General features: G+C 45.4%; 1 protein-coding gene across 1 annotated transcript in view; it reads left to right on the top strand.

Moving 5' to 3' along the window:
• Positions 1 to 12,500, top strand: part of LOC127626118 (heterogeneous nuclear ribonucleoprotein L-like) — a 66,069-nt gene that overhangs the window by 35,281 nt on the left and 18,288 nt on the right. Inside the window, exons 2-6 of the mRNA XM_052101685.1 lie at positions 3,636 to 3,754; positions 5,769 to 6,006; positions 10,525 to 10,610; positions 11,987 to 12,083; positions 12,180 to 12,252. Of these exons, the coding sequence (XP_051957645.1) occupies positions 3,636 to 3,754; positions 5,769 to 6,006; positions 10,525 to 10,610; positions 11,987 to 12,083; positions 12,180 to 12,252 (613 nt within the window). The remainder of the gene's footprint in view (positions 1 to 3,635; positions 3,755 to 5,768; positions 6,007 to 10,524; positions 10,611 to 11,986; positions 12,084 to 12,179; positions 12,253 to 12,500) is intronic.

Here is a 12,500-nt window from a genome sequence, read left to right as displayed (position 1 = left end):
AATAAAGTCTGTAGTGCCGCAGGGCTCAGTATTAGGTCCTCTGCTCATTATGTCCTATTCCATATTCAGCATTATATTTCTTCAAGACCTGTTGAAAGTTAGCTGAGTGTATCAATGTTTTCAAAGACTGGGTGGCTTGAAATGTCCTTCTACTGAATTCTGACAAAACATTTATTCAGTTTAGAGGTTTAGAACGGGACATATTAAATATGGCAACATCTGCTTAAACCAAGGGAGTAAAAATATGTTAAATTCACCCCTCTGTGATAAAACCAACTATTATGATTTCCTCCTGTGACTTTAATATTTTATCCAGTTCATTAAGAAATACATGATGAGGATGCAAAGACATACCGCACAAACAAGGATGTTGAGCTTCACAGTAAATTCTGTCTCTGTGGATGTAAATCTTATGGCAGTTGTTTGTGGCGTATCTGCTCTTACTTGCAAGATCTGCACGCTTCACTGCGACACACGGCTCCAGTAATGCACCGCTGTCAGGCTCTGTGATGTGAAGACACGTAATTGGGCCGTGTGTATGTGAGACAGAGAGAGAGACTGAAAGCCCTGCTGGCAGACATCCGTTACATGAGGACTGTAATGGCTTTCGGTAAACACTGAGCATAAATGTGAAGATATTTTACCATAAATTAAAACCATTTACATCATACTCAGCGATCCATGTCAAGAGAACTCACTCTTATAATCGATGTTATTAGTGTTTAATGTGTGTGAGTGTAATTGTCTGCGCCCGCAGCACTCATGCAGCAGTTTGCCGTGTTCCTCTCGTGACTGCCAGTGCTGCAATTTCAGCATGATTGTCCTGAGCGCATCTCCTGCATCCCGGCTCTTTTACTGTCATTTACTCTCTGCAGGACGTCTCCTTATTACAACATGAACATGTTCAGCTGTGTGAGCCGTTATATAACTGTTTGCATACTGCCACCAAAAAAGGCCAAAAAGATTTTGGACATCATGATGACATGGTGATGCAATACATTTTTGATAAATGCATTCCTTGGTCAAAATATCCATCTTGTTGTGGTATAAAGGTAAACTTAGTTGGTTTGTAAATGTAAACAGATTCAGGGTTCTCATCCGCCCTCGAGAAAAACACCTAAATGTTCTGGAAAATAATGATTCGTTTTGGAAAACATTTAGGTTCAATAAAACTGTTTGAATGTTTGTGGCTCACATTTTTGTTACATGTACAAAATCATTGTATGATTGATACACAAATCCACAATGTCAAGGAAATCACTGAATCAGTCATAATAATGTCTCAGAATTGTACATATTTGGAATGAAAAGAATGTTTGAATGCACCAAAAATCCAATTAAAATTGTAGTATGTCCTAGTGTAATTATTAAACTGCAAAAGTCTGATTTTATTAAATAAATATATAATCTGCATGTGCTGCGCACTTCAAAATGAATGCAATGAATTCAGTCAAATGAATCAGTCAATAACTGCAATATACATCATAAGTTCTCGTGTGTTTTTTGCTTAAATATTACACCCGTTTGGATCATGAAATGTCTTGGAAAGAGCACAATAAATCATATCTGCGCATCAGGGCTTATAGTATAAATACATCCTAATAGATCTGCAACACTCACTGACTGCTCTATGCCATTCATTTCTTTGTATCTTATTATTGACTGAATAATTACTTGGAAGAAAATAAAAACTGAAGCACTCTTCAACCAAGTGAGAAATACCTGAATGCACATACTATTGTTTTAATTTCAATTGTTAATATTTTAATAAATAGGTACAATATGTGGAGGTGAGGGTGCGGTCGAGCGCCGATCTGTGGAGAGTGAGGCCGGGAATGGCTGAATGGTTAAGGATTTACACCTTGTATTTTCAGTGGTCTGTGGTGGATTTAAAAGGGGACGAGACGGCAGCAGACGGAAGAGAGAGTCCCGCTTCAACCAACCGTGTGTGTGTGTGTGTGTGCGCACATGTTTTGGGTGTTTGCTGAAAAGCAACAAGCATTTGGTAAATAAAGACTTATCCACTGTCAAGGAGTACGCCGACTCCCGTTTCCTCTTTCCCTGGAGAGAAGGGCTTTGCTACAGTGGTGCCCAAACCTGGGAATCGAGGGAGATCGCCATCATGGAGTCCTTGCCGCTGGCTCAAATCATCAAGACCCTCACCGGCATCCACCAAATGCAACATCAGACCATACTGGAGCTGCGGTCGGAACATGAGTAACAGTTCCAGGCCTTGATACAAGCCCAAGTGGAGGAGCGACAGGTGATCCGGAGCTTGCTGCCACAGGGGGATACTCCAGTAGCGACCCCGTCCGAGCCCGCAGTTCCTCAGATCATGTTGCCTAAAATGGGACCAGAGGACAACCCTGAAGCATTCATCAAACATTTTGAGCATGCCGCGGAGGGGTCGGGGTGATCCCAAGTGCAGTGGGTGGTTTGTTTATTGACGCGGTTGTCGGGGGAGACTCAGCTTGCGGCTCAACAGCTACCTGTCGCAAGCCTGCTGGAGTACTCGGAAATAAATTGAGCCATCCTGCAACGGGTCAGACGTAACCCAGTACTGCACCATCAGCGCTTCCTGTGATGCCTGTCAGAGGTGGTTGCTGGCTGAGGGCCGCTGTGCCAATGGAGTCGTCAACCTGGTGGTACTGGAGCAGTTCGTTGACCGTCTGACAAAGGGAGTGGGTCCAGTGCCACTGTCCGGCATCGCTGGAAGAGGCAGTTCAGCTTGCAGAGGACCACTTGGCGGCGTATCCATGAGCCGGTGAATCCTTTTCTCTCTCAACCGCTCTCTTTCTCTCTAACTCTCTCACTTCCCCTTCTCCATCCCATACTACCCCCCAGCAACATTTCCCCGAAGCGTGCTCCCCGGAACCAGGGCGTTTCTAGTGCTACGACCCCTCTTTCTCTGTTCCCATTTCCTGCCAGGTTGGTAAATCTGGGGCTGCAGGTGTGGGGGTAAGGTCTGGGCCTGTGTGTTGGCACTGCGGGGAATCGGGACACATCCAGGATCAACACATGATGATGGATGTGGGGTGTGGGTCCGGGTCCCCAGCACGTCACAAGCTGCCCCCGATCGAGCAGGGATGTACCGTATACCAGTGAGTATCCAAGGGGATACATACCAAGCCTTGGTGGATTCGGGTTGTAATCAATTCAAGGTGAGGCTTCAGGTACAGCACACCGGGTGAAGGTAATGTGTGTGCATGGGGATATACACAAATACATTTTAGTGCCTGTTACTGTTCAAGTCCTGGGACAAAATGCTTGTTGCTTTTCAGCAAACACTGAAAACACGTGCAAACACACGGTTGGTTGAAGCGGGACTCTCTCTCCCGTCTGCTGCCGTCTCGTCGCCTTTTAAATCCACCACAGACCACTGAAAATACAAGGTGTAAATCCTTAACCATTCAGCCATTCCCGGCTTCACTCTCCACAGATCGGCGCTCGACCGCACCCACACCTCCACAAGGTATAATTGCAGTGGTATTGAAATTGGTTTGGAAAATCATAAAATGGTTTTGTTTTGGGATTGTGACAACACTAGTGAAAAGTCTGGTCTCATGTGAGATCGGTGTGATGAAGTTTATATTAAAATGTGTTGAAATGATTTTGAACGTCTCTCTGATCTGCAGGATAACGGCTCTGACACCCATCGGATCGCTCCGTCACCCGTCGTTCACGTTCGTGGACTCTGTGAATCTGTGGTTGAAGCTGATCTGGTGGAAGCCTTGGAGAAATTCGGAAACATCTGGTAAAATGAACATTAAATTCAAATGAATGGACAAATGATAAAGCATGATTGGGAAAGTTGCAGAGAGGAGCTTAGAGAAATCAGTTTGACCTGCTTCCCGTGTAATTAGTCAAATTGTGCTTTTCTTGTTCTCAAATGCACCTTTTGTATTAAAATGATTTTTGTCCTTATGACATTGTGATATGTTTATATATAGACACATGTCAGTGAGTGCAGGTGTTTGTGTCACTCGCAGCATCATATATGTGACGAGTCTCATCCCGGATGAACCTCTGATGGTACATTTTAACCGCAGAAGTCGCTAGAAGATTTATGTTTGATTTGACTGACTTAAGTCAGCACAGGTCTCACTGTCAGTCTTTCTGGTCCAATTCTACAAGTATGTGCTGTGTTGATTTACTTGCCAAAGCCAATTGTAAGGTGTTAATTCTGCACACTATCTCCATTAATCACAACACACTTCTCACGTCTTTCATGTGCATTTATCACATTCTTCTGAGATCCAATGAAATTCATTTGATGACTGAATGTTTTCAGCTGCTCTAGACTTTCACAATCAGTAATGAAATATATAATTGACAAAAGTCAGATGCTGTCTGTGGTGCAAATAAGGTTCAATGTTCAGGATAGAATAATAATGAGGAATATTATACAGCCACAGAACTGAAGCTCATGAGTTGATGTGATGATGATCTGTGTAATCAGAGTGACTCTTTGACCTCACGAGTGTCCTGATGGTTGACTGCAGAGAAGACGAGGCAGAGTTTGTGTCTCAGCAGAACTGAAGGTCATGTGAAGTTACTGATAGACGGAGGGCAGTATCACATTGTGTCTCTGCTGTGCTTCCCTTTACTAACAATGACAAAGCAATAAACATCCTTTGTGTTTTTGTGTTATACAGATGCTCCTCTGATAAATTATATTTTCTGATTTACCCCTTTAAATAGCTTCATTGTGCAGTCAAGAAAAATTATATGTTGCATAAAGAAAACGAAGCAATTTGATTTTATTTGTGCTGTGACATTATTTTCAGGTCACTTAACCCTTCTTTGGTATTTGCACTCATTTTTGACCGGAAGGGTCCGATGTGTTACCTTTTTTTATTTTATTTTTTATGATGATGATGATGATGAAGATGATGATACCATTTCTTCTTCCCTAAAATAAGAACAATAATATTTTGCATTTCTTTGTGGATTTATGCTATTTTAATCTTATTTACATGTACATTTCTAAATTTGACCATTAATTTGCATTTACAAATAATCTATTTTAGTATTTGTTTTTAAAGTGTAGCACCTGCACTTCTGTTGAACATGAATAAAATATGAGAATGTGGCATAAATTGGAGTTGTTTTGGTTCATCTGATGAATACTATATCAATAATGAGTTGAAGATCATGTGATGTCAGTAACAGACAGTAGATGACTGAAGACACACACTGTGTAGTCTGATGACTTATTATAAACTGTGTGTGTGTGTGTGTGTGTGTGTGTGTGTGTGCATTGTGTGAGTGTGTGTATGTTTGTGTGTGTGTGAGTTGTGTGTGAGTGTGTGTATGTTTGTGTGTGTGAGTGTGTGTATGTGTGTGTGAGTTGTGTGTGTGTGTCTGTGTGTGTGAGTTGTGTGAGTGTGTGTATGTTTGTGTGTGTGTGTGAGTGTGTGTGTATGTTTGTGTGTGTGAGTTGTGTGTGTGTGTGAGTGTGTGTGTGTCTGTGTGTGTGTGTATGTTTGTGTGTGTGTGTGTATGTTTGTGTGTGTGTTGTGTGTGTGTGTGAGTGTGTGTGTATGTTTGTGTGTGTGAGTTGTGTGTGTGTGTGTGAGTGTGTGTGTATGTTTGTGTGTGTGTGTGTGTGTGTGTGTGTCTATGTGTGTGTGTGTGAGTGTGTGTATGTTTGTGTGTGTGAGTTGTGTGTGTGTGTGTACTCAAATGTGCTGTTCTGAAATAGGACATTTATTTGTTTCAGTCACGCAGAACTTCTAAATTCTTCAAAGTGTTTGTCTCTGCTGCAGTTACGTGATGATGATGCCGTTCAAGCGTCAGGCGCTGGTGGAGTTCGAGGACGTTCAGAACGCTGATCACTGTGTGGCGTGCGGTTCTCAGGAGGCCGTCTACATCGCCGGTCAGCAGGCGTACTTCAACTACTCCACCAGCAAACGCATCACGCGTCCCACCAACGCAGACGACCCCAACAGCGGGAACAAAGTGCTGCTGCTCTCCATCCAGAATCCACTCTATCCAATCACCACGGTAACCGAGAGCTACTGTATCTCATCACCATGGCAACCAGACCCACAGCATCACTAAACCACAGCTGTAACCCCTTCATATGTACTCTCTCTCAAGTTGTTCCAAGCAAGGTTATTATTGTAAACAAAGACAAAAACTAATAGTGAACAAATATTTTCTTTAAAATTAAAATGGTAAAAAACTAAACTGAAAGTACACAACAAACGGAAAAAAACAAATAGTTTCATGCAGAAAACGACTTCAGTGTTTGTATTTTCAATCATTATTGATCTGTTTTTAATAATCTCTCAAGTGACGTCCAGTAATGCACGTGATACGATGCGCAGATTGACAGTCTCGGAAAGCGGAGGTGACGGAGATCTGTCCTTCGCCACCCAGACTGCGGGCAGAGCAACTGTGCCACCACGAGGACTCAGAAAGCATTGGGAATTGGGCATTCCAAATTGGGAGAAAAGTGGATAAAAACAATAATATAAAACATTAGTTAATGCATTATGCATCATGATATAACAACTAAACATCTAACTTAATAAACATTATTAATCTTGGTCAATGGTCATTTATAAATCTACAATTGTTCATTCTAGTTCATGATGAATGAACTAATGTTTACATGTTTATTTGATAACATTATTTTTCATGTAAAAATTATGTTTAACAATTAAAAATTAAAAATGTAACTGTAGTTCCCCGTCTGTCGCTCTCTTCAACGTTGTGTCAGAGAAGCGACACTAGGGGTCTCTCTTGAGCACCGAATATACCTCTGATCTATGAAAAAAGGCCAATGAGAAGTTGGCAGCCAGTATTTACATACCCCGCCCCCGGAGATACAGGTATAAAGGCGAGCAAATACTAGAGTTCATTCAGAAAATGTCTTCGGAGCTGATGGTTGTGCATGCTGTTCACGTGAAATCACACCTGTTCCTGATGCGGATGACTCCCTTGGGCTGCCGCCTTCGGGCCAGCACGCCCAAGCTGAGGCTGACCCTCAGATGTCCGACATGCTCTCCCGGGCCGCCACCAGCGTGGGCTTGGACTGGAACCCTCAATCCTCCCCACAGCCATCGCGGTTGGATGACTGGTTCCTGGGGTCCGGGCGCCGCTCACGGCCGCGCCTCCCCGGTCCCAAGCACCCTTCTCCACCCGTCACAAAGCCACTCGCTCATCCGCTTTCGCTACCTTCGACGGCGGAGCGGCCCACGAGTACACGGCGATTCCCCCGGTGGATAGGGCTGTTGCGCTCCACCTATGCCCCGGAAACCCTACCACTTGGCGGGGTCGCCCTGTGCTCCCATCCAAGGCCCATCTCACGGGCCCCTTTGAGTACCCAGAAGGCTCCCAGGCTGTCCTGAGACGGACGACCCAGAGCCAAAGACGTTAGCTTCGGAGATGGTAAGACCACTCCGTCCCCCGGTGGAGGGCTGTGTACACAAATTCTCAATAAAAGAGCTATTTCCTTTGTCTCTGGGTCATCTGTTACTGGTCATCTGGTACTCACGGCACTCTGCCACCAGATGTCATCAGTCCCGGCATGCTGGACGTGGTCCCAGATCCGCCTTCAGCCCCACGACTGTCCCCCAGCCGGCCGGTTCTGACGAGTCTAGAGAACGCCACTACAGTCACTAACCCGCCCCCTGCCGGGTGTGCTGAGCAAGGTAAGTGCTTCGAGTCCTTTCTCAGCACCAGAGCCTTGGGACACATCCTCGCCTCCCGACGACATACTACTTGCTCCGCCCCGCTGCGAAGTCAAAATACTCGTCCCATTGGTGCCCCTAGCACGGAGATTGGATACGTGGCTCTCACTTCCCAACCCGTCACGCTGGCTGGCCCGGACCATCCGACTCTGTTACGCAATTCAGTTTGCCAGGCCCCCGCCCCCCTTCACGGGTGTCTGCTTTACCGCAGTACATGGCGAACATGCCAAATCCCTGCATGCGGAGATCGCTACTCTTTTACTCAAAGACGCGATAGAGACTGTCCCTCCAACCGAAATGAAGAAGGGTTTCTACAGCCCTTACTTCATTGTACCCAAGAAAGGCGGCGGCTTACAACCGATCTTGGACCTGCGAGTTTTCAACCGGGTTTTGCTCAAACTCCCGTTCATGCGTCCGGCATCTAGATTGGTTCGCAGCGGTAGACCTGAAGGACGCCTACTTCCACGTCTCAATTCTGCCGCGACACCGACCCTTTCTACGGTTCGCGTTTGACGGCCAGGCATTCCAGTACAAAGTCCTCCCCTTCGGCATGTCTCTGTCCCCTCGCGTCTTCACAAAAGTCACAGAGGCAGCCCTTGCCCCACTCTGAGAAGCCGGCATCTACATACTCAATTACCTTGACGACTGGTTCATACTGGCCCACTCCCGAGAGTTACTATGCGCTCACAGGTCAACCGAGAAAAGAGCAAGCTCACCCCGGTTCAGAGCATCTCTTTTCTCGGCATGGAGTTAGACTCAGTCTCAGTGTCCACACGCCTCACCAACAAGCGTCGGTGCTGAAATGCCTCACCAAATTCAAGCCGGGCACAACGGTCCCTCTAAAACTCTTCCAGAGGCTCCTGGGGCATATAAAATCCTCCGCCGCAGCCACGCCGCTGGGGTTGATGCATATGAGACCGCTTCAGTACTGGCTTCAGACTCGAGTCCTGAGACGAGCATGGCGCTGCGGCATGCACCGTGTGACAATCACGATTTGGGAACGATTCGGCAAGGCCCAGGTAGATCTGTTTGCCTCCCGAGAGACCTCCCATTGCCCGCTCTGGTATGCCCGAACAGAGGCTCCCCTCGGGGCAGACGCACTGGCACACAGCTGGCCCGCAGGGCTACACAAATACGCATTTCCCCAAGTGAGAATTCTTGCACAGGTGCTGTGCAAGGTCAGGGAGGACGAGGCACAAGTCACACTAGTGGCTCCCTATTGGCCCACCCGGGCCTGGTTCTCGGACCTCATACTCCTCACGACAGCCCCTCCCTGGAAAATTCCCCTGAGGAAGGGCACGCTCTGGCATCCGCATCCGACACCCAACACATTTACGAGATATTACAATCTCAGGGTTGAGTCAGTTTCATCCCGTGTTTTCTCAGGTCCGAGCCAGTAGAACTCGGTAACACGCTGATGGGCTGGCCGGGTGAATCGCTTGCATATAGCGCCCTTTCCCTCGCTTGAGGTAAAATTGTGCGTCTTTTCTCCCAGGAGATTCCACTCCTCGAATCCCTGGACGAATCCTCCCTAGCCCTCATGGGTCCGCAGTTCAGTGGAGGAACTTGCCGACCCAATCCACTGCGGGTACTCAATCTACCCTGTACTGGAATAGGTGCTCCACAGGGTGAGGATTCCTACTCGGACTCCCCCTGTGTGTATTTTCCGCAATACAGTCCCCTTACGGAAGTGGACCCATGTTTTCCTTAGGCAGTCCCCGGCTGCCCTCTGGTCGCCGTGTTGTAGCAACTCCCCCCTCCTTGATGCTGGATCTACCACCGCGCCACTACCACGTGTCGCCTAAAAACACATGTGATGTATTCACCACTTTACCTCCCCTCCGGGTAGGTGTGGTCTCCGCAGGGTCTTTTCCCCCTAAAAGAATAGGAAATTGGGTAAGACCCTCTTCCCTCGATGCATGTAAGGGCCCCGGCCGGGCATTGGGGAAGGGTACGTGCAGTCTGACACAGCTGGTCGTCTTGGCACGTAAGTCACCTGCCCGCTCCTGTGTCAGCAGAATACAATGTCGAAGTGAGCGACAGAAGGGGAATGTCTAGTTTACTGCTGTAACCTCCGTTCCCTGATGGAGGGAACGAGACGTTGTGTCTTACTGGCCACGTCGCTGAGCCGAGCCGCTGTAGTGGCCAGACCATTTCCGGATCCTCAGAAAAATCCTGAATGAACTCTAGTATTTCCTCGCCTTTATACCCGTATGTCCGGGGCCGGGGTATGCAAATACTAACTGCCAACTTCTCATTTGCCTTTTTTCATAGATCAGAGGTATATTCGGTGCTCAAGAGAGACCCCTAGTGTCGCTTCTCCGACACAACATCTCGTTCCCTCCATCAGGGAACGGAGGTTACATCCATAACCTAGACGTTCACTGTTAGTTTATATTAACTCATTTTAATAAATGCAACATTATTTTAAAGTGTTACAGATATTTTGTGGCATTAACAGATGAAAAATAAAACTATACTAAAACAAAATAAAAACTAAAAAGCCATTTTTGATATATAAAAATGAAATAAAACTATTTATGTATAACTAAAACAAAACTGAAATTGAAAAACAAAACAAATAAAAACGAATTACATGTTCAAAACTATAATAACCCCCGAACCTTCAGAAACTGTTATAAGGCATTATAGTTCCCAACAGAAAATGCTGCTGTCTAAGGGGCCGTTCACTCAGAGCAGCAACTGGTTTTGACTTGACACAGCATCTTTAAAACACAGCGCTTCACCTGAGACTGAACTGTGTAAATGACTTATAATGAGTTTATATCAGCAGATCGACTGTAACTCCCTTCATCTCCTGCAGGATGTTCTGTACACAGTCTGTAATCCCATCGGTAACGTGCTGCGGATCGTCATCTTCAAGAGGAACGGGATACAAGCCATGGTGGAATATCCTTCCTGTGTGACACGTCTCCATGGAGACAAACTGACAGTGTGTGTGTGTGTGTTTGTGTGTGTGTATGTGTGAGTGTGTGTGTTTGAGTGTGTGTGTGTGTATGTGTGAGTGTGTGTGTGTGAGTGTGTGTTTGTGTGTGAGTGTGTGTGTGTATGAGTGTGTGAGTGTGTTTGTGTGAGTGTGTATGAGTGTGTGTGTGTGAGTGTGTGTGTGTGTGTGTGAGTGTGTGTGTGTGTGTGTGTGAGTGTGTGAGTGTGTATGAGTGTGTGTGTGTGTGTGTGTATGAGTGTGTGAGTGTGTGTATGTGTGTGAGTGTGTATGAGTGTGTGTGTATGTGTGAGTGTGTATGAGTGTGTGTGTGAGTGAGTGTGTATGAGTGTGTGAGTGTGTGTATGAGTGTGAGTGTGTGTGTGTATGAGTGTGTATGAGTGTGTGAGTGTGTGTATGAGTGTGAGTGTGTGTGTGTATGTGTGTGTGTGTATGTGTGTGAGTGTGTATGAGTGTGTGTGTGTGAGTGTGTATGTGTGTGTGTGTGTGTGTGTGTGTGTGTGTGTGTGTGTGATATATATATATACAGGATCTCAAATGAACACTTGTGTAGGGCCGAATGTGAATACAACGCTTTTACAAATGTTCACAGTAAAATTCAGATTTCTGGCCGGTTGTCAGCTGATAACTTTTACAGGATTTTAAAAATGCAACAACACATGTTTTACATTGCGATGTTGAAATAATAGTCCAAACCTCATGAGTAAAAGGAAAAAACCTCCATGTTGCAACACATACTTTCTGTTAAACCACTAAATGAACATTTGAGGAACCAAATAGCAGCAAGTCAGATGACATTTCACAGATAGTTTAATGCAGAATACAGTTTCATGGCGATTGAGAACATTTATGATAACTTGAAATGTTTAATTCTCCTGCCATTGACAGAAAGTTCATTTTGGACTCTAGAAATAAACAAACACACACTTTCTAATTGGGGACGTACTATTTTGTGATATCAACCGGCTGACTGAACATAATTCATCTGATTACACGCTAATAAGCAATGAAATAAATAAATGAAATGAGAGCATGTGAGAAAGCAATTGCTGAACAGCTGAACTCATCTCAGTTAGCATGAGAGATGTGTTTATGACCGTCTGACTGCTCATTATCCTGCTTATTACAGGACTACTTGCCCAATTCATTCATGAATCAGTTACAGCATGACATGATTTCTGGAGACTGTTTTATTGTGTTTGTTACATTTAGTATTTTTGTTGTTTGATGTTTCATTTTTAAAAGCACACGCTCAGATAAAGTGTGTTTAAAGCGTGTTTAAAGCATGTCAGCGGTGAGATTTCTCCTTGACCTGCGGCACGTTTGAATCCATTCAGAACGCACAGAAGGCCAAAGCCGCTCTGAACGGCGCTGACATCTACGCACGCTGCTGCACGCTGAAAATCGAATACGCTCGGGTAAATGTGCAGCGTTCACACACACAGACTCAAACACACACACACACAGCGCTGGCGCTAACACACATGCACTGGCGTTGTGCTCTCTCATTCTAGCCCTCACGACTCAACGTCATCCGAAACGACAACGACAGCTGGGACTACACCAAACCATTCCTGCTGCGCCGAGGTAACACCCCTCACTGTACCGTGTGTGTGATTGATCAGACATGCTCTTTTATAGGTAACGGAGTTATTGGAAATGGTTTGTTTAAAGGTGAAGTGTGTAATGAAATTGCAAAAGTCCAAAAGCCAAAATTACGATTAGGATTCGTTTTTCACTGTTTTAAACTCGGTCAAAACTGACCGGAACTTAACCGAAGGGTTAAAAGGCCAAAGAAGTCAAACAATTATTCGCTGTCTGGAGCTTGAGGTGGA

Source organism: Xyrauchen texanus, chromosome 32 (genome assembly GCF_025860055.1).
Source record: "Xyrauchen texanus isolate HMW12.3.18 chromosome 32, RBS_HiC_50CHRs, whole genome shotgun sequence".
Taxonomy (NCBI): domain Eukaryota; kingdom Metazoa; phylum Chordata; class Actinopteri; order Cypriniformes; family Catostomidae; genus Xyrauchen; species Xyrauchen texanus.
The sequence above is the reverse complement of the archived record's forward strand: the minus strand, read 5'-3'. Positions and strand labels throughout refer to the sequence as shown.